At 36.9% G+C, this 22,182-nt stretch overlaps 1 protein-coding gene across 1 annotated transcript; it reads left to right on the forward strand.

Moving 5' to 3' along the window:
- The first annotated feature begins 256 nt into the window (after positions 1–256).
- On the forward strand, positions 257–9,314 carry LOC145795321 (UPF0481 protein At3g47200-like). Its single transcript, XM_082879410.1, has 2 exons — positions 257–396; positions 7,729–9,314. Exons 1-2 carry the CDS (start codon positions 348–350, stop codon positions 9,102–9,104), a joined length of 1,425 nt encoding a protein of 474 aa, XP_082735536.1. The 5' UTR covers positions 257–347; the 3' UTR covers positions 9,105–9,314.
- The last annotated feature ends 12,868 nt before the right edge of the window (positions 9,315–22,182 follow it).

Below are 22,182 nucleotides of genomic sequence, written 5' to 3' on the forward strand. Positions count from 1 at the left end.
CCTTTAAAATCTTTAAAATTTATCTTAACTTTTTCTTACAATTGGCACTCTTAACTTTTTCTTACAGTTGGCCAAGAGTGTGCCAAATATCCTGCACTAATAATACAAATAATAATAATTAATGTGATCGTATAATCTCTTATGGTCTAAATCGACAGGAAGTAATTTCATGGTGTAAAAAATATTGTAATTTTTTTTTTTTCTTTTTAATTCTCATTATAGGCCCACAAATGGGTCCTTCATTTATTCCATCTCATTGGGAAGTTGGGCTGAAAAAATAGTTTATATATGATGCAGCATAAAATAACAGAAGGCAACGCAACACAGACGGCCGCAAAAAGAGCAACATGAATCAATCGACGGTGAACGACCAAGGGAGGACGGCGACCACCCATGGTATGAACTCTCTCTTTCTCTCTCCCAACGATTGCCCCAACATTTTCTATCTATGATTTGTTGTAATTTGAAGACAAAGGCGGAATTAAGAAAAAAGAGTAAATAGGAACAAAGTTTGGCATTATTTTATAGTCTTTTTATTTTTTTAACAGTTTTTTTAGAATTAAAAAATATATATACATATGATGGGGTTAGCAAGATTTTAAAATTTTAATTTTGTGAGTACAAATTCAACTTATTCACCAAAGAGCATATTTAGGAGTCATTTGACAATAGGTTAAAACAATCAAAAGATATAATATATATAAATATACATTTTTATTCTTTTTACTTTTTGTATGTTTTTTCATAAAAATAAAAAATTATTATCAATCGCTTCAATTTGTTTACTTCATATTTTGAAAATCAAGGACTTTCCAAACAAACAAATCGGCCAATCAATATACACGACTAGCAACCCAGCAGTTTTTATTTTTTATTCTCAAGTTTTGGAACTCAAACACATTATGCAATTTTTTTTTTTTTTTTTAATAACAACAAATCAAGGGTCACAAATTAAGGCCAAGTTTGGCAACTTTAAAAAAGTCAAAAAGTTACTTAAAAAGTTAAAATGTTATCACTATTCACCAAAAGTCAAAAATTACGGCTGCACAACTCCCAATCCTAATTTTCCTCTACACACTACTTTATACAATTTTTTAATACACATTTTTTCATAAAAAGTCAAAAATTTAATCCAAACATCCATTTTTTTCCCTCAACTTTTTAGTCCAAAAAGATAAAAAGTGTACTTATTTAAGACACTCCAAACAACTCCTAAATAGTAAAGCGTTATTACAAGACTACCAAATATTCACTCTTTAGGATTTTAAGATTTATGCATTCTTTGGGTTAGAGCATGAAAATAAAAAAATTTCCAAACTGAATCAATCCAAACCAATCCAATAGGTCTGATTTGTTTTTTCTAATTCGTGGTTTGGTACTGGTTTAGAAAATTGGGGAACAAGTCTCCTTGAATTGTTTTCGAATTTAGATCCATGATTCTGAATTTGAACCAAATCGGACCGTATAACTTAAATCATATATGTTTATTTGTTAGATATTAGTATGTTTGTTTAAGTTAATGGTGGAATAATATACATATTTATGTTTTGAGAAATTATGACAAATTAATGTTGAACAATGTTTGCTTAATGTTATATTTTTGCTTAACTAGTAAATATTGTGAGAGTATATGTTTGATGGATATGTTATTATTATTTTTTAAATTTATGATAAGTCGAATCTTTTTGTAAATGTTATATGATTTTTTTTATAAACAGATTATGTGAAACCATAGTTCAAATTGGTTTTAATTTTTATGGAACCATAAACAATAGATTGGTCTTGGTCCTGGTTTTATTCCAAATCAGACCATGCTCACCCCTAATTTTATTAAAGCAAACAACTAATCAAGTTCAGGAAGAGGATTCTCTTCGGTTCATAATTTGAACTAGAGAGTGCTCTTTGAGCCGTAAACTTCATCCCATTTCAATAATCGAAACTATTCATTTTTTCGAGCATATATCATTCAAAAAAAGAATTAGGCCGATCTAATAATTATAACATATTTAATTTATTGCGTTTGTCATAAAATAAAATAAAAATTGTCTATTTTTAAAAACACAATTTCATTTTTTGTATGACAAATATGATAAATTAAATAAGTTATGACTATTTAATCGAATTAATTTTTTATAAATTATATATATAAAATACTTAATAAAATAATCGATTTAAATTATAAAAATAGGATGCATCAAAATTGGGTTACAAGTTACACGCCCATCTATTATCTTTGTTGAGTGTAGGATCAAGAGGAACATGTATACAAATGAAGTGTTTGGTTTTGACATTTTGTCATACATATAAAAGACATAAATTCAACTGAGATTTGAAACAAGCACTAGGGATTTCTCTCAAACCAAGACCTCCTTCAAAAAAGAAAAGTCAAAATCTGTAAAAGTATTTGCAAGAACAAAACCCAATTCTTGATTTTTTAAATTTTTTTTTTCTTCTAATTTTGTAAAACCTTAAAGCTGAAGCACATTGTGCGAGATATAAAAGAGTACCCCAATAAAGAGAAGGTTTGTGTCATGACCCGAACCCGCCCCTTTGGATTAAGGTCATAACCGGCCAGTAATCCATAGATTACCTACGCTCCAAATTACGACAAAAGATATGCTAACAGAGTTAAGGGTCCAAACGAAAGCAACTCAAAGATTTGTCCATAGAGCTGTGCTTACATGGCACATCAAAACACCACATACTTGCATTCATTAATAACTCACATCAAAAGGAAATCAATCCAAAGTCCTATACACACAGCACCATTCAAATCCTAGTCAGCCAAGCCAAAACGTATATACAAAGGTGATTCAACGTCTCCGCCAGTATAGCAAAATTATGACATAACAAAAGAATAAAAAGGCGAAACGAGTCTCGTGCGTGAGACACTAAGGCTGACTCCTCAAAACTTTGACTTTTCTCACACTTCATTGGGGCTGGGTTTGGACATCTCTTTGCTCACCTACAAACACATGAATGAGTGTGAGCGAAATCCAAGTGAATAATATTGAATGAAGAAGGTACACGAATGAGATTCACATATATCAAACGGCCTTGGACCCATTTAGAATTCTATTAAGTGCATTATTTAGTACATTAGGCAATTCAAGCCCGAACATATCGAACAGCCTCTAGCCCACTCCGTTCCTTAACAAACGGCCTCAAGCCCAAATCATTGATGTCCGACGGCCTTTGGCCCAATCATTTATGTCAAACGGTATCCGACGGCCTTTGGCCTAATCATTCATATCAAACGGCCTTCGGCCTAAGCGTTCATGTCAAATGGCCTTCGGCCCAATCATTCATGTCAAACGGCCTTCGGCCCAATTATTCATGTCAAACATTTGTCCACAATTCAATTTAACAAACTTATAAAACTTATATGGAAATAAGCAATTTGACAAATAACATACTTCAAATATCTTTACTAAGATATTACTCACAGTGTTCTGTCGGTGGATTTGCCCTGGAGGTCGACCCTACACATTACATAACAAAAATGGGTCACAATCGATTCAGTCCGTTCTTAATCTATACATCCCTCTTAGGCTCATTGCTTATTCTTTTCGTTCATTCATAATGTTCAATGCATGCCTAAGAGTACTTAGAAGTGAAAGAGAACAGAAAATGAAACACAGAACACCTTTGCAAAATTTCTGAAACAGGGGCCCTCGCTCGAGCGTGGATTCCACCGCTCGAGCGGACCCCCATGGTTTGCAAAAATACTGGTAACCTCATATTCACGCTCGAGCGCTCAATCGGATGCTCGAGCTGAGGGTCAAACATATGCCTTGGACGCTCGAGCATGATTCTACCCGCTCGAGCGGATGTCGATGTCTGCAAAACTGCTGGGAGCTAGCATTTCACGCTTGAGCGGCCCTTTCCCCGCTCGAGCGGACACGCCAAATTCTGGAATTTCCAGAATTGTTCTTGATGTTCAAACTCAACATTCAAAGGCTTTAAACTCATGATTTTGGCTCAAAAACATGGAAACACATTGTATAATATGAGAGTTTGATAATATGTGACCAAATTGTTCAAATGCATGGTCCTTTTTCCAAAATCATTTTTGAGTTCCCCTCATGGGTTCCAAAACACATAAATTCAACTTCATACAAACTCCATATCTTCATCAATCATGCATGCATGTACATTCTAGACTCCAATTCTATTTCAAGTGGTATAAATGACACTTATAATCATAAAACTCATGAGAATTATGCATGCATGAGAGGTTTGATGCTCAATTCATCATGTTCATCATGCCTTATGCTAGATTATGCAAATCCATGGCAAATTCTAAGCATGCATGTACACATAGACTTCAATCTCAACTTAATCAACTCAATTCATGTTCTTGACTACCATTTAATTTTGAGTTCACAAAATTTACAAACTCAACTCATGAATTTACTCACCTAGGAGTTCCAATTCTTCAAATTATAGCTAATCCTTTGGGTTTAGCTTCCAATTCTCAAGCCTTGAGCCAAAATTGCATAATTCTCCCTTTTTCTCTCTCTAGAGCCGACCCTCTCCCTCTCTAGAGTATAAAATCTGATTTTGAGCTCAAAACTAAAGGAATGTGGGTGTATAATGCCCCTTTTATAGTCCCTCTCTTAGCCAAATTGATTAGAGTTAAATAATAGAGCTTAATTAATCATTCTGAATCTAATTGTTTTGATCCGAATCAATTTCTAATTAAATTTCACCGCAGGCTCTAAAAATTATGCCAATCGCAATGGCGTAGTCAATTTTGACTTCTATGGCCGATAAGGCCTTCAATTTAAATTCTAAAGCAGATAATCAAACGGATTTTCCTACGGTGAACAGATAGAAATTCAAAACCACATATATTCATATAAATGGCACTCAAAATCACATCAAACACATAATCACAATCATAATTAAGATTAGTTAGCATAATACGAACTAGGGTTATCACAATTTGGATGGAAAAAGTTTTGAATACTAATAGGGTATCAAGTGGCACTACTCTTTCACTAATTATAAATATATTTGCCTTCTAGTATTTTCAAATTTTCAATAATATGGTTTCCACTATCTTCCATCAATCATAATAGTAAAAGGTACCACATAGATGTACCTTATCTATATACAAAAATCACATGTTTGGGTGAGAAGGTTTAGTAGAGCCGATGCACTTGGCTACGTATTGTAGTTGGATATCATATTGCGGAGGAAAATTCTATAATAAGTGTATCGTATGCCAATTACGATTTTTGTGGTATTTAGTGATGATCAATTGTAATATTTGTTAAGATTTAATTATAATTTATTGTTGTATTAGTTATTATTGGTAATTTTCTATAATAATAATCATATATAAAATAAACTAAATAGAAATGACGAAACAATTTGATTATTTATTTATTAATTATTAATGAATAAAATATAAAATAAACTATAGAATTAAAAATACAGGAATGGTTGAAACCCGAATATTACAACTTGAAGAACATGAATATTAGACAAAGCAAATTTTGAAATAAAATAATTAATAGCGATGAAAAAGAAAGCAAACCAAAACTTGTGATAGACACAGTTTCCTTAAAACATATTCACCGCCTCACCAATGGGTGTTGGAGGAACACCGACGTCTGTTTTTCAGGATACGACAATTGAAATCAGGTAGAGCAGAAACACCTACTAAATAGTTTCGGCGAACTTGACAATGGAAACACTCTTTCACACTTGGAAGAATAATTTAGGTAGACCGACAATATAACAAGAAAGCAAGAAATTCTGTGTCCAAAACCCAAAGGAGGGTGGCCCCTAATTATACACAAAGGAGGGTGGTAGAAATGAATTCTGCAAAATTAATAGAATAAATCCATCATAAGTATAGAGGTTATAAGTTCTATAATACATGTGCGTATCTCTGTAGCAGCAACCACCACCATTTGACCTAATCTAGAAAAAGGATTAGATTGTTGGGCCACCAACTTGGCCCAACGCAATCCTTATCCAGTGCCTCAAGCCTCGAATTGAAGATCCAAAATCCATGGACCCGACTTGGTCCAGGGGGCACGCTTGCGCATGTGGCACTTCTTACATAACAAACTTGGACCATAGTTTTGATTCAAGCCCATTCTTAAAACATCAATAACTCTCTTCTTTCGGAAAATTTAGGTGTCCTAAAGGGCTCACACCCTTATCAAAAATTAAGAATTTAATACCCATCAATACTTTCCTCTATAATTAATATGAGATAGGTAGTTACACACGTTCCTCAATACCTCATTCATAAGGCTAATTTTATGAGATAATTTTTTATGCAAAACTTAATAGTTTTTGGTCATTCTTTTTGTAATATAAAAAGTTTATTGTAAAGAATTTAGACCCACTTGGGCCCACCTCAACCAGTAGTTAGGACTCACTTTAATTTCACACTAAAGTCACCCAAAAAAACCATTTTTTCCAATAGTTATGACTTAATTATGATTTTTTGATTATTATTTTGGTTATTACGTTTTGGTTATGCTTTAAATAGTATTTGATTATGAGCTATTTTTGCATTGGTTATGATCCATTTTGGTGTTGTAACCGAAAATATCTTCGATTTGATTATGTATTTACACTTTCATAAAAAGAAATGTCCAATTAGTACACATTAATGTGTATTTAGGAGGAGAAATATTAGGTACATACCTAACCTTTGACATAGTACACAAAGTGGTTGTCCCGTGACTTGAACTCATGACCTCAAGGTTATTACGGTTTCATGACCAACATAAAATAAACTTTTTGGACAAAAAATATTTCAATTTTAAAACGCAAATTATATTTTTCGGATTAAAATCATATTAATGCCACCATACTATTACTGTCACTCTCACCTCCCCCACCATCACCATAGTCACCACCACCATCACTGTTGCCATCATGCCACCACCATCAACCCCTCTTGCCCCCCCCCCTCAGCTGCTGTAACTCAAGCCATCTCAGAATTGTCTCAGAGCAAGTTGTTAGTTTGTTAGAACTATAGTTAGGCAGTTATTGTTAGGTTAGGTTAGATAGTTAGTAGTTATGGTTAAGCCATTGAACATGTATATAATTCCTAGACCCTCTTTTTAATTGATATTAAATGAATTGAATCACATTTTTATGGTTAGGTTAGGTTAGATAGTTAGCAGTTATGGTTAAGCCATTGAACATGTATATAATATCCTAGATCCTCTCTGTAATTGATATTGAATGAATTGAATCACATTTTCTTTAAACTCTACAAATTTGACTTGATTACATTGGGCTTTCTTAAGGTTTAATTCACATAATATTTGGCCAATTTTTCATCAATAATTCATTTAGTTATATAGATGCAAAATGATATTGGTATTTTTTTTTACACCAGAATGAATACCATGTTTATCTTTATATTTTTATACCATCAACATTAGTTTTGATCCTTTTAACCTCATTAAAAGAGTGGTTGGTATAACAATGCCAACCAACAAAATGATTTAAAAGGTAGTTCAATTATTTATTGAGTTCTAATTTATTGTTCAAAATGTTAGAAATAAATAAAAAATGACTTCCTCGATTTATTTAATATAATTTATGAAATATTGTTTTCACAGCGCTCATGTAATAAATTGTCTTCAATTAGTCGTATCAAAACTTTTCTCTTTTTTTTGCACACACTTTGGCCCCATCTAATTAGAATTTCTGGTTCCACCCTAATTTCATGTTATCAACATACCATAGACATTGAAGAAACAAAAGCTTTGGCCGATGAAGCAGCTTATATCTTCAGGGTGCATGAAGGATTGCGTAATGCAAATGAAAAGGCATACACACCTATCCTAATTTCAATAGGGCCATACCACCCTGGGGAACCCAAACTACGTGCTATGGAAAAACGTAAAGAGCATTATTTGGAATTGTTCCTTCAACGTAACACCGATCGGCGTAAGAAGGATTATTTAAACTCTATAAAGGAATCACTAGAAACAGCTCGCAAGTATTATGCAGACCCAGTTGACCACCTTCCTGAGGATGAATTTGTGAACATGATGCTATATGATGGTTGCTTTGTTATTGAGTTTCTTCTTCAGCTGGGTGTGTTTTTTTGTGATACGGGTAAACATCGACAATCACATGTGGGTGATGAAGCCAAAGTATCATGGAAGAGAATACAAATTTGCAGTGACTTGATGCTACTTGAAAACCAACTTCCATTCTTTGTTATATCTGATTTTTATAACATATGCTACGAGAATCATCCTAATACTACCCCTACCCGTAGCTTACCCCTAACGGAGCTAGCTTTGTTGCTTATCCTTGAGAACCTACCCGGACCGATGAACCTTTCCAAAAAAAAATTTGCAAATATCCCTGTCTCTAAAATCAAGCATTTTCTTGACTTGGTGCGTAATGTTCATCTTCCTACCTCCCCCAGACATGAATCAAATAACCACCAAAACAAGAATCAGATAGCTTGCTTTAAAATGCGGAGTATGAAAGAGCTTCAGGATGCAAATAACCAACAAAACAAGAATCAGAGAACTTGCATTAAAATGCCGTGTGTGATAGAGCTTCAGGATGCTGGTGTCAAGTTCAAGGCTGTAGAGGATGATGATCTCAGCATGTTCGATATACGCTTTGAACACGGTCATTTTAAAATACCAACAATTAAAGTCACTGAGTGGACAGAGACATTCTTCCGAAACATGATTGCCTATGAACAACATTCCTCAGATGATGAACCAAAATATTTCACGGATTATACGTCTTTCATGGGTGAACTTATCAACTCCAAAGAAGACGTGACCCAACTTCGTCGCCATGAAGTTCTTGAAAATTGGCTTGGTGATGACGAAGTGGTGGCACTTATGTTCAACAACCTAGATAAAGGAACAAACCTTTCAAAGAAGTTCTACTACGCTGAACAGGGCCGCAAAGTGAACGCTCATTGCAAGAGAAGGTGGAACAGAGGAGTAGCTTCATTGAAGCGTGATTACTTCAAAAATATATGGGTCACTGTTGCCACTATTGCAGCTGCTTTTCTCCTCATTTTTACTCTCACACAGACTGTCATTTCCCTAATTACAATTATTATTTCACCCCTGTCCCGACACTAATTTGATGTTGTTTGCTTAGGCCACCACCCTATCATCCACTATTTTTATTTCAACAAAATATTTTGCATATGCATATGTAGGCAGTTTCTATATTTGTGTCAATTTGAGCGAGAGTGAATGTGTTTTTAGAATAAGTGTAGTGGTTATTAAGTTAACCTACAAATTTAAGTATTAAATGTGATATGTGAGTGTTTGTGATTTCTTGTGCGTTTGGTTTATATGTTTGTGATTTCTTCTGTTAGAATGAAGTATGATTTTAGTTTATGTCTATTTTATTTTAGAATTCTAGCTTCTCCCGTGATCAGGGACAGATGGGGAGGTAGAATGCCCCTCCTCAAAATTATGGTAACGTTGGGTTTACTTTTCCATTTTTAATTTTGTTTTTAAATTATAATTTGAATAAAACATTGTTAATCAAATATATTTTTAAAATATAATTCAAAATTGCTTTCAAAACTCCTATTTTCTCCTTTTTTTTTTGTTATGATTAGTAATCAATTAACGAATCACTTTTTCTCTCTCTTCTCTCCTTTCACATTCTATACATCAATCAATTAAAAAAAAATTACAAATTATCTCAAAACTATTTTCAAAACCCATAACTAAACAAATTTTATTTTTTCAAATCATGATTCAAAAATTCAAAAGTCAAAATCCAATTCCACACTTAAATCATTATTTTAAAACTAAATCAAAAGGATCCTATATTTCCACCCATAAAAGTTTAGAAAAGAATTTAAATTGGCCCCTCTTTTTTGTTTTTTTTGAACTAGACCCCCCTTCATTTCCCCTTTAAATATTGGAAAAATTATCATTTAGTGATAATTTTTAAAAATATTACAAATTCATAAAAAAATTATAACTATAATTATAATTATAATTATTAATATTTATAATGTTTACCATTTATTTGTAATTATTTTTTTTCAAGCAGTACTGAACAGTTATTTGCCCTTTAATATTTATATTGCTTTGAAGTAGAGACTATTTTGTAGATGTTGAAAATATAAAAATTTATAAGAAACGAAAGGAGAAACTCTCAAACCATTCTTTTTAGATATAAAATCCATATCGACACTATGAAAGTGTTTTTAAAACTCGTTGGAAACTCGTCGAAAAGGCTTTGAAAATCGCTACAAAGAGAAGCTCTTGGTGCCTCTCTTTGGGTCGACTAGAAAAACTCTTAAAGATAGCACGTTATAAAGACTAGTATATGGAAGTCTACAGGTGTATACATAGGTTCAGTGTGGTTGTATAGATTAGGGTCTATGAGACTTGTCATTTTCAATCCTTCATTAAATCTTTCATTAAATTTAAATTTTGATGAAAAACTGGTTAAAATAGTGCTCCAATCGTTTCATCAAAACGATATCAAATGAAGAGAGAATTAAATTTTTTATCAAATCAAAGGAGTTTTATCTTTCATCAAATTTTACAAGTGACCATTGAGTCGGACGTCCGCCCGATGTTTTCCCGGACAACCGAGTTTTCTTCATTTGAACGTCAATTTTTACTCATGGACGAATGCCTACCAGGACGTCCTCCTCGGCAACCAGGCTTGTAACAAGATTTGATGAAAATTTAAAGTTTATCATTGCAATGTATCATATGAGATTAAATTTTTCATAAAATTTTTATTCAAATTTGATGAAGCGTTGGAGATACTATTATGAGTTTCATTTTCAAATCAACGTTCATTTTGTAAGAATTTTCGTATATATCATTTATAAAAATAAAAAATCAATCAATCAATCAATCATTAATTATAATTTATTTAATTATTGGTGTTTCTCACAAATCATGATACCAATAATATGAGAGCACAAATTACGGTACCAATCACTTTGTTTAGTTTTGAGTTTTGAATTTTAAATTCGTATTTTTTTATTTATATTTTGATCATTTTTTTTTATTTGTTAAATGAATTTAATGTAGATGAAATTAAAAATTAAAAATTTGTAAATAAATATTTTAAAAAATCAATAAATATAAAAAAATACGAAAATGTACTAATAATATTATTGTATTTTTTAATATTTGTTAGTATTTAGTAAATTTTTAATTTTTTTATATAAATTTTATTCTTTTTAAGTGTATTTAAATTAAGGCCTTGTTTGGGAATTAATTATTTTAATTAATTTTTGATTTTTACAAAGAAACATGCAGAAAAATAGAGAGAATGATTTGATAACTTAGTGACTTTTTTTTTAAAAATTTTTTTAGCCATATGGAATGGATCTAAAAAGTAAAAAATATTGATTATAATATTTTTAAAAATACGAATTATAAATTTAAAAATTATTTTTAAAAAGACAAATTTGGTCAAAACCCTTTCGTAACAAAACTTTAATTTATTAAGGACAAGTATAAAAAAAATTCTTAAAAAGTTCAACACACACTCATATTACCAAAATATCCTCAATGACTAATTTAATATTTTAAACTTTAAAATGATATAACTTTTGATTTAGATATCAGTTTTTCATAATATTAGTATTTTTAGAATCCTCTCATCAAAATCTATCAAATAAGATCTAGGTTGATTTTGAAATTCTTTTAAAAAAAAATTATCGTCGAAATTGACATAAACAGTAACATGTTACTTTAATTGACAGTAACATTTTACTGTCAATTCTGAATAGAACATCAACAACAAAAATAGAGTATGACCCTCCCTGCATATTAACTCACACTACTTCTAGAAATTAAAACTCATACATACTCGTAAAATACTCAATCACTGCTTCGAAAATCCTTTTTGTGCTAATAAAAAATGGTACATCAATGGCACTGTAGACACCCCATTTTTGACCGCCTTTAAGACTTGAGCGCCTTAGGTTGATCACTCGATGATGAAAGATATGTTGTACAAACGTTCGATTTCTTCAGCAAGAAGAGCTTCCCAAATCCCAACCTTAATACCCCATTTTGACCAAAACTATTTTTGACCAAAATTATTTTAGACTTTAAAACCCTCTCTTTTAAAACATTTTTTGAAAATGTTTCTACGATGTTTCGAGGCTCGCATTTCATTAAACATTGCACTTTTCGGTAAACCAAGTAAGGACAAAGTGGAAATAAATGAAAGGGTGGTGAACTTTTTGAAAAATCTTTAAAAATATCTTATTTATAGGTTTGGAGTTTAAGAAAATAGGAGGAGAGGGAAGAAAACTAGTTGGGGAAATGGTTGAGCATGAAACCGTTAAGAAAGAACTAAGCAGCCTTCACTAAATCAGGCCTATCTCTTTGTACACTTAGACTTTAGTTGTGAGGATACCATCATTGGAAAGTGGACTTCTGGGGCTTCAATTTAGACTCAAGAATCTCCTAAAGCTAAGTCCGGATGGGGGAGATATGGCCGTTTGAAGTTAGGCATCAATTTGGTTAAGATAGAAATAAGCAACCTTCACTAAAATAGGAATATCTCTTTGCACACTTATAATTTAGATATGAGGATACTTTCATTGGAAATTAGACTTTTGGGGCTTCAATTTAAACTCAAGAATGACCTGAAACCGAGTCCAGAAGAAGGAGATATGCTCGTTTGAAGTCAGGCTTGGAAGTAGATTTTTGTGGACGGCCGTCCATTATTAGTGGCCAGCCAGTCACTTGTGTAAAACCCAGATATTTTGTGCCATCTATAGCGATCCTGGTTTTCAATCCATTGTTAATTGTATTCCGGACTCGGTTCCGTGGAAGTGTGTTGTAGTCTTATTCTCGTTTCCGTCCTTTAACTCTTTGTATTTGAGTTTTGGGTTGTGTTGGGCAGGTTTGAAACAGGTTGGTTGTGTTTAGAAACAATTGGTTTATGCCCAGATTTTGGCCTTCACGCTCGAGCAGAGCTTTTGACGCTCGAGCGGGCTCTTTTGCATTTGCTCCTACGCTCGAGCGGGCAATTTGACGCTCGAGCGGGATTATTCAGTCTTCAATACTTTTCCTGCAGGTCATCGGACGCTCGAGCGTCCACTTTCACGCTCGAGCGGGGACCTTTGTCTGCAGAACTTCTGAAAGTGTGCATTCGACGCTTGAGCATCGCTTTTCACGCTCGACCGGGAGTCTGTGTCTGACGCTCGAGCGGGGCGTTCTACGCTCGAGCGGACTGTGATGTATATCAGTCCGAGATGAAGCTTTTTAAACCAGTTGTTCGACCTACTCTCTCTCTTTAGCTTTTCAAAACCCTCATTTGAGAGCTCCTCTCTCTAGAATACATCTTCCCTCTACGAAATCATCTAGCTCTAGTGATCTTCCACCCTAGTCCCTTTGTAAAAAGTGTGGAGCTTGGCGTGGCCTTCGTTTTGATCCGAAAAAGTTGGTGATCGGAGCATCTTGAGTTTTGTCTTTCTTCTCCTTTGAGCTCCGAAATTTGAGGTAGGGATAACCTACTCCTTTCTATGAGTTTTGACATAGATATTATGTATTTTGTATAGATGGGGTTGTTTGAGTAACTTGGGGGAGTTAGGGTTATGAAATTGAAATTATGAAAGAGGGGTTTTCTATTTTTGGGGTTCCAAGTGTATGAGTGGTCCCTAAAATGAAGTTATGGTGTTTGATTGATGAAATTTGGCCTTAGAAGCAATATTTGAGAAAAGGGGGAAAAAGCCCTAATTTAATTTAAATGATTAATCTGTATAATTAATCCGGGAAATGTGGAAATATGAAATTGAATTGAAAACCATGAAATTGGGAGATTATGAGATTGCATGGTGGAGTTGGGTTGATTAATCACTCACCTTTGAAATTGTAGATAATTTATCTGTTTGATAACTTATTATCTGTTTAGAAATAACTGCTTTGGGCTATCGATGGAGGATAGTCTTGATTGTTGTAGACACTGCATGATGATTAGGTGAATTAAAACTAATCAACTGAGTATGTCATCGAATATGACGGATGGAATAACACATTGAATATGTGCTTTGCTTGATCATTGTATATGATAAGTGTTTAAATACATTGCAGATGTATGTTGTTTGGGAGGAGATAGGGGATGTACTCCAAAGTTTGAGAGGAGATAGGGGTTGTACTCTCAAACCTGTTTGAGAGGAGATAGGGGATGAACTCCATTAATAATTAAGTTGGCCGGAGTGTCCAAGGTGAAAGTCCCAAAATCTTGATTACGTTTGCATAACGTAGAAGCATTGAAGTGTTGAAGTATTATTGATATGAGTTGTAGTCTCATATTAAGTGACTATGATTGAAGTAATGTTATGGATGAATTGAGGACCATATCTATGAATTGGTTTGGATAATGGAACGGAAAAGGATTGATGTATATATATATCTACATATATATAAATATATATATATATATATATATCTGTGAACATGGATTGACTAAGAAAGAGATGTATGTTTGTTTATATGAGTTAAACATTTATCAAATGCTAATGTTTTAGTTATTGCTCATATTTGGTTTAGTATATCTCTGCTGGGCTTTGGCTTACCCTATATGGGACATCATTTTCAGGTTCAGGTGATATGCCACCTCCAAGGACGTAGCTTGGGAGGCTTAGAGGCCGAAAGATCTTTTTTGTTGTTAACTTTTTGGTATTACGTGTAAATTCAAGCATAGGGCTTAATATGTTTTGAGTTAGTACTCTCTTTTGTAACCAAGTGTTGGCTTGGAAAGTTGTAAGCCCGTAGGGCATTTACTTTTGTTGTCAAAATGTAATACTTTTGTAACGAATACTCTGATAAACAGAAATATGCTTTATTCTCTTATGTCTATGGATGTCGTGAATGTTGGGTTTATATGTATTATTTTGAGGGCGTTACAACTTGGTATCAGAGCGTACCGGGTTTGAATACTTTGGGTATGTGGGAAGTGATTAGTACCATAATGGGTTTGCCTCGTTTGTTAGAGACTTACGTATATTGTTATGCATTTATTTGATAACATGTTTATGTGACTAAATGGGTATGGAATTTGGTTTCTAGGATGTTGATTGGATCCTTGGGTTTCTGGTAGTCCGGTTGGAAAAGCACTTGATCAATGCTGTTTCTAACCGGAACTTTAGCAACACCTCGGGACTGTCATTATTCAGAAATGAAATTCGTAAGTGCTTATGTGATTATGTGCTTACATGGAATGTATTACTGTTGTCTAATGTATTAGGACACGAGTGAAATAGCTTCGGCACATTGTGAATGTGCTAATGTTCTTCGTTACCTTTATTAGGATGTCAGGAAGAGGACGTGGTGGTAGGCGTGGTAGGCCTAGGAGGAAGGAAATGCCTATACCGGATGAGATTCCGGCGTAGTAGGAGGGTGTTGGTCAAGCCAATGTGGCCGAGCCAGTAGGTCAGCAGGCCATGGGCACCTTAGCCCGCGAGATGGCAGGAGCATTGAGGGAATCCATGGACATTCTCAGAGCTGAGAATCAAGTCCAGGCCCATGTTGCTGAGGCGGGGCCTTCTTTTCTGAAGGGGGAGTTTTTCCGATCTAATTCGGACGAGTTTGTGGGTGATCCTAAAGAGCCACTTAAGGCTGATGAGTGGCTTGAGCAGATGACGAAGACATTTGAGATGCTTGGCATCGAAGACGGGGCCTTGAAGATGACCTTGACGTCTTTCGAGTTGAAGAGAGACGCGGGTCAGTGGTGGACGTTTGTGCGGGGTCGCATTGGAGGGACTTGGGAGGCTTTCGTTGGTGCCTTCCAGGAGAAGTTTTTGCCACTCGCTATTAGGGAGAAGTTGAGGGACCAATTCTGTTAGCTCAAGCAGCTGAATACATCAGTGGCCGAGTTTGAGGTTGCATTTACTAGCTTATCGAGGTTTGCTCCTGAGTTAGTGGCATCTGAGGAACGCCGTTGTCTTGAATTTGAGAAAAAGTTAAGGACCGGGCTCAAGCTTAGGGTTGCTGGGTCCATGACTCGGGAGTATGGGCACCTTGTAGATGCTGCGACCCATTGTAGACGTCCCCGAACGTCCCGGGAGGGTGAGTCCCGTTCTGTTCATTTGGGGTTACCACAGTTCGGACTCTCGATTTGTGTCACGGTTCTAAATCTGAACCAAAGAGTCCAAATCCGGCAAATCGTTTTGAGAAACAGATTTTTTGAAAAGAAGTGCCAAACATGGACTGCTTTTCCAGATACAGAGTCGCCACCTAAATATTTTTTAGATGGGAGAATTTAGGAAACCCTGACTCGGTGCCGAAGGCCACATGTCCGTCATCACCGGAGTTGTCTCGGCTCGGGAGCTTGGGTACGATCGGGGAAGGTCAGCTATGAGCACCCCCTTTCGCCCGGTCCGAAGACCGGCCTCTACTAATCATGATATCCGATTTTGAAAACGTTATGTGTTCTTAACCCAGTTATTAGCCTAGAATTACTATGTTATGCGCACAGCAAACAAGTATAGACTAGATTGCCTAATTTGGAAATAAGCATTGCATGTCCGTTTGTTCTGGAAAATGTTTTGGAATTTGCTACTCGCAAGTAGGCTAAAATACGAATTTCAACGAGTTTTTCCAACTCAAACAATCCAACCTTCACCCGCAGGCATCCAAACAGTTTATAACACATAAGCATCTAGCCACATGTTAAGCATGCTATCATGGCAACATTCACACTCATGCGATATGCTAAAGCGGAAATACTTACATCGTACTCCGTGCCAAAACAATAAACTAGTTAGCAAACATGCATGTCCTAGCTTATGTTAAATTGTCTAATGCAACACATACATGATGCAATTAGATAGGCTCGGCTAACCTAAGCATGGCATATGAAATGCGACCAACTATCACATATTCAATTTTTGAATTGAAGTACAAATGCAGTTAGCGTGATGTACCGAGCCCAATGCATGTAATACCAATGCATGAATGCACGCATGCATGGCATAAGGTATGCTAAATTTTAAGTATTCCCTAATCTACCATCATAAGCAGGTAAATAAAAGGGAAGAAAGAAGTGGGGATTGGAAGACATACACACCACCCATGCACACTTATTACAGATTTGCCCTCACTCGGAGGGACCAAATAAATATTACAAATTAATTAACTACGCAAGCTAATTAAATATTACAAATTAATTAATTAATTAACAGATTAATTAATCTAGGAAAAGCAGTAAACCACCTCGGGAGGAGAGCCAGATGCAATACGCGCTCGGTCCTGCTCGGAAATGCACCGCCATGCATAGGCTGCCTATGTTTTCTTTCCTCTGCTCCTCTGGAGGCTACCAAAACCTCAGAACTGCTTCCTTGGATGCTGGGAGACATCACCGGCTGGATGGGATCACCCCCGGCAGTGGGATGTGGCCACCGGCACAAAATGAAACTATCGGCAGAGAAAGTATTGCCGGTCGGCACTTGACACGCCGGTCGGCAAAGTGTTCCTGCAGAATCTGCAATTGACAGCAACAGAGGGCAAGGCAAAGCATGACAGCACAATTCAAGGCATGTATGCACCACTCATGTCCCTTATCATGTTAATGACTCAAAGGGGCATGTGTCTCGATTCTCGGACCACCAATCACGCATTCCCATGCATGATGGCCCAAGGAATCAAGTATGCAACTTTCATGTCAAATGAAATGCAAACCAAATAAACAAACCAAGGCCCAATTCCTATCATCAGGTCAAGGAACAAGGCATGCATGCAAGATATAATGCAACCTAGGCATGCAAGCTAAGGATGCAACATGGCATGGCGACAAACTTATGCAAGCATACAAGCAAACATGAGGCAATGCAAATGGATGGCAAGATGGACTTAGACATGATTTAGGCAGCTCTAATAAGGCCCAAAACAGTAGCCAAAATGACCAAAACAAAGGGCCAAAACACATACACATATGCACATAATTAAGGGCCAACACTTAGGCACAAATTGGACAACTCTCAAGCACACTTGAAAGAGGCATAACATGGACTAATTAGCATGCAACATAAGCTTTGAAAATCATGCCAAAATGGTGTCAAACCAAGCAACAAGATAGGCTAAACATTAACATGCAAATGGTCCAAGTACTTGAAGCCGGTCAAGGGGACTTGAACCATGGCTAAGCCAACCAAGCCTCACGAGGCTAAGAGGGCTTAAAATAGGTTCAAGACAAACCTAGACCATGCAAAGGGGACTCCCTAGATGGCATCTAAGTGGCTCAATTTCAAAGCATGCACTATGGCCAAAACATGGAACATGCTACACATGCTATCAAAGCATTAAAGAAGCATTCAAGGCAAACATATAGGCATGCAAATGGGACTGAAATGACATGGTGGATGGTCCCAAATCACCAAATCAACGCAAAGACGTCATGCTATACATGCACATACTTAAGGCCAACAAGCCGGAATGCAAAGGAGCTATACTAAGCATGCCAAAACCGACCCAAACAACCATGGACAGACCTAAGACATGGCAAGATATGCACAAAATCTTCACAAGACTAAGCCTAAAACATGCTTGAACAAAGGCTAACAACCTAAGGCATATTGAGGCATAAACAAGGCATTACACGGTAGGTATGCTAAGCATGCATGGTGTACCAAAACCAACAAAAAACAGAGGTATATTACAACATATTAAGCATGGAAAGCAGCCAAGACATGGTCAATACACACTTTAACATGATGCTCTCTCAAGAGGCCAAAAATGGTCCATTTCAAGGACAACAAGGAGAGGGGATGGCCCTCCCCTTTTGGAGACTTCAAGGCACCATCTTCACCACTGAAATCCCTCAAGATTTCAGTGGTGAAGAGGCCCAAACACCAAAGTCTCGAAACTTGCACAAAATAGCACAAAATGAGGCCTTACAAGGCCTAGGAGGGGTCAAACACCTCCAAACCACAAAACACTCTTAATAAACAATCAAGAGGGCCTAAAAACAGAACTTTTTTGTATTATACACTAAGCTCAAAAACGATTTTAAGATAGGTAGAAATACAATGCAAGATTGGGGAATAAAGGGACTAGATTCTTACCCTTGAAGATCCCTTCACAAGTGATGCTCCAATGGCCCTCCTTGGCGTGAATCCAACACCAAAACACTAAAATCAGTCCCTTAGAACCTCAGTAGCTAAGTGAAGGTGAAACACTAGGTGTTTGTGTGCAATAGTATGGACTAAACACACTTTTACACACACAAGAGGGGAAAAAGAGAGAGATAATGTGTATCAAACCCTAACCCTAGAACTCAAAACCCTAACAATGGCTGTCTAAACTCTCTCCAGTGTTTCAAGTGTCTACTCTCAGCAACAAGAGAGAGCCCCTCTCTTTATAGAAGCTTTTGTCTTGTAAAGCTTACAAGACAAGCTTCTAAGAGGGAGATCCCTCCATACACGTGTATGGAGGGGAGCAAAAAGCAAGACAGCTGTCTTAAAATATCTGCAAAAGCAGATGCACAGTAGTCGGCCAGCCAAAGATGCCATCTTGTCCAAAAAGAGTGCCGACCGGCACTAAAAAGTGCCGACCGGTAATGAAAGATGCCGACCGGCAAACTACAGTGCCGATGGAAGCAAAAACCAGCCGGTGGCCTTCAGCCACTGCCGGTGGTGTGTGGGGATGCCTCACAAGGCATTCCCTGCCCTTCCAAGGCAAAATGCAAGTGTTTGGTGCAAAACCAGACACCAAATGGTCGAGTTCGGAGATCCTGAGGCAGGGCGCGTAGCCGAGACCTCCGGGAACTCCAAACGAACACAAACATGGATGATCACCGAGTGTTCAAACGGTGACGTCCAAGTCTCGAGGACGGTCAAAAATGGGGTGTCTACAGTTGCCCCTCTTTGACAGAACTCGAAAGTCATAACAATGACGGGAGTGAATGTCAAAGCCCAGAGACGACCCATTTTTGACAAGGCCGAAGACTTAGACAAACATGCAAGACAAACAAGATATGCGCCCGAAGGCAGGGGCAAAATGCAAGACAATGCACGAAGCCGAGCATAACTTATGATCATGCAAAGAAAGCTGTAATGAAGCACACATGCGACAATTTTAAGCTAGCATACACCAAACTACACTACAATGCAGAAAGGATGTAAGAGAATTATGCAATTCTCGATACGTCTCACCCGGAGGATACAATACCTGTGCGGCTCGTCTGGTTGCACCAGCCTCAAATGAACCGTACATACAATATCGTGCCTGCAAAGAAAACAAACTTAACAGGTACAATATTGTTAGCAACATGCATGACAATGCAAGAATGAATGCAAAACGATATGCAATATATACAAAACAATGTATAAACAATGCAAATGAAGATGCAATGTAATTGAAACAATGCAAGCTATATGCAAAGCAATTGAATCATGATCCAATCACGAGTGGTTCGGAACCACAGCTATGTCAAATAGATTGATGGAGGTAACAAGTCTGTCTACCATAGAACGGTCAACTGAACTATGAGCATTGTAGACAGACACAAGAACAAGTATTGGGTGGAATTGACACAAGTGGGGAAACGACCCGCTGGAGAATGGACAATGATCCTAATGCCGGATGCAAAAATTACACTACAATGCAATATATGATGAAAATGCTGGGGAAATGGCAATGGATATGGCACGCGGGCCAAACCAAATCTTGCCTAGGAAAGGTATGTACGCATACAAGCCACGTCTAACATAGAACGGTCCACTGAACTATGTTTTGACACGAGAAGTATGGGCACATACCAGACCAAGCTCAATCATGGAAAGGCGCAAGCCATAGATGGAAGTGATGCAATGAATGCATGCAATCTAAAATGCAATGGATATGGCACGCAGGCCAAACCAAATCTTGCCTAGGAAAGGCATGTACGCGTACAAGCCATGTGTAACACAGAAAAGGTGCCGCAACCCTTAAACCAACATACCAGCGTGGAATAGGCGCGTACACATGCAGAACTGTGTTTTAACGTGACCAGTAAGGGCACATACCAGACCAAGTTCAACCTGGAAAGGCGCAAGCCATAGATGGAAGGTGATGCAATGAATGCATGCAAACTTACAATGCAATATCTACAAATATGCAATGGATATTTACAAAAATGTATGACCATGCAATATGATGCGATCTACTGGGGAAAATGCAATGGATGCATGCGAGCTACAATGGAAATGCATGACAATGCATGTTGATGCAATGGCTATGATTGCAGCTTTCCCTATCTTACCAACAGGGCGACATACTAGGTTGGTTCAGTATCCAGAATTGAGGCGCAGACGTGCTGCCTCAATCTATGGGGCTTCCATACAGATTTCAAGCCGAGGATACACCCCTGGGTATTTAAACCAGACTCTAGTCTCGGAACTCCCGAACCTTTGCGTTCTAGGCATAAGCCATTCAAACTCTAGTTTCCACCGTCCCAGTTGGTCTTCTAGGAACTCACCGCAAGCATAGGCAAGTGGCTTTACCAGACCACCGAAAGTCGTTCGGGCACGACAAACACCGAAGGATTTGCACCTTCAGAGGATTTAGGGTCTCCTAGACCGGGATGCAAAATCTATGCATGACAATGCATGTTTTGTTTTGTTATTTTTTTTTTGTTTTTTGTTTTTGGAATGCAATGCAAATGATGTATAAAATGCATGTTGCATGGAATGCGCAACAACACGCGGCTTAAGGTATATGCATGATGCAACTTGTCACGAGTCGTTCGGGCACGACAAACACCGAAGGACTTGCACCTTCAGAGGATTTAGGGTCTCCTAGACCGTGCGTGTTTAAGGTCTCGCCAGACCGTGCGTGTTTAAGGTCTCGCCAGACCGCGGAGTGCACAAGACAGTGCGATGCAGAGATACAACCACAAGATGCACAAGACAGTGCGAGCGAATGCGTGTTCTATGCAAAAAATAAGGAGTTGGGATCGTCACATACCAAGAAATACCATCTGCAAACCAAATCAAAACAAGGAGTTAGGATCGTTACATACCAGAAGGGCCGACTGGGCAGCTAACGCTATTACTACCAAATCCGGCTCCGCCTGGAAGGTTGCCTTATCAGCCGGCAATGAGACCGAAGCAGCCAAGCTCAACGCCACAGTTGGATCTTTCAAGGCCAACACTTCAGAGGAGATCGACATGTTCTTTTTATCTTTGGTTGGACAACAAAAGGAGCAACCACATCCGAATCCTCTAAGCGTGGC

The sequence above is a fragment of the Camellia sinensis genome, chromosome 7 (assembly GCF_055761805.1).
Source record: "Camellia sinensis isolate YWXY chromosome 7, ASM5576180v1, whole genome shotgun sequence".
Lineage (NCBI taxonomy): Eukaryota > Viridiplantae > Streptophyta > Magnoliopsida > Ericales > Theaceae > Camellia > Camellia sinensis.

What these genes read in the sequence shown, in the direction of transcription:
- LOC145795321 (XM_082879410.1), top strand. Translation starts at nt 348, where the DNA reads ATGAATCAATCGACGGTGAACGACCAAGGGAGGACGGCGACCACCCAT. An exon ending in GAGGACGGCGACCACCCATG is followed by an intron (nt 397 to 7,728) that starts GTATGAACTCTC and finishes AACATACCATAG; the next exon opens with ACATTGAAGAAACAAAAGCT.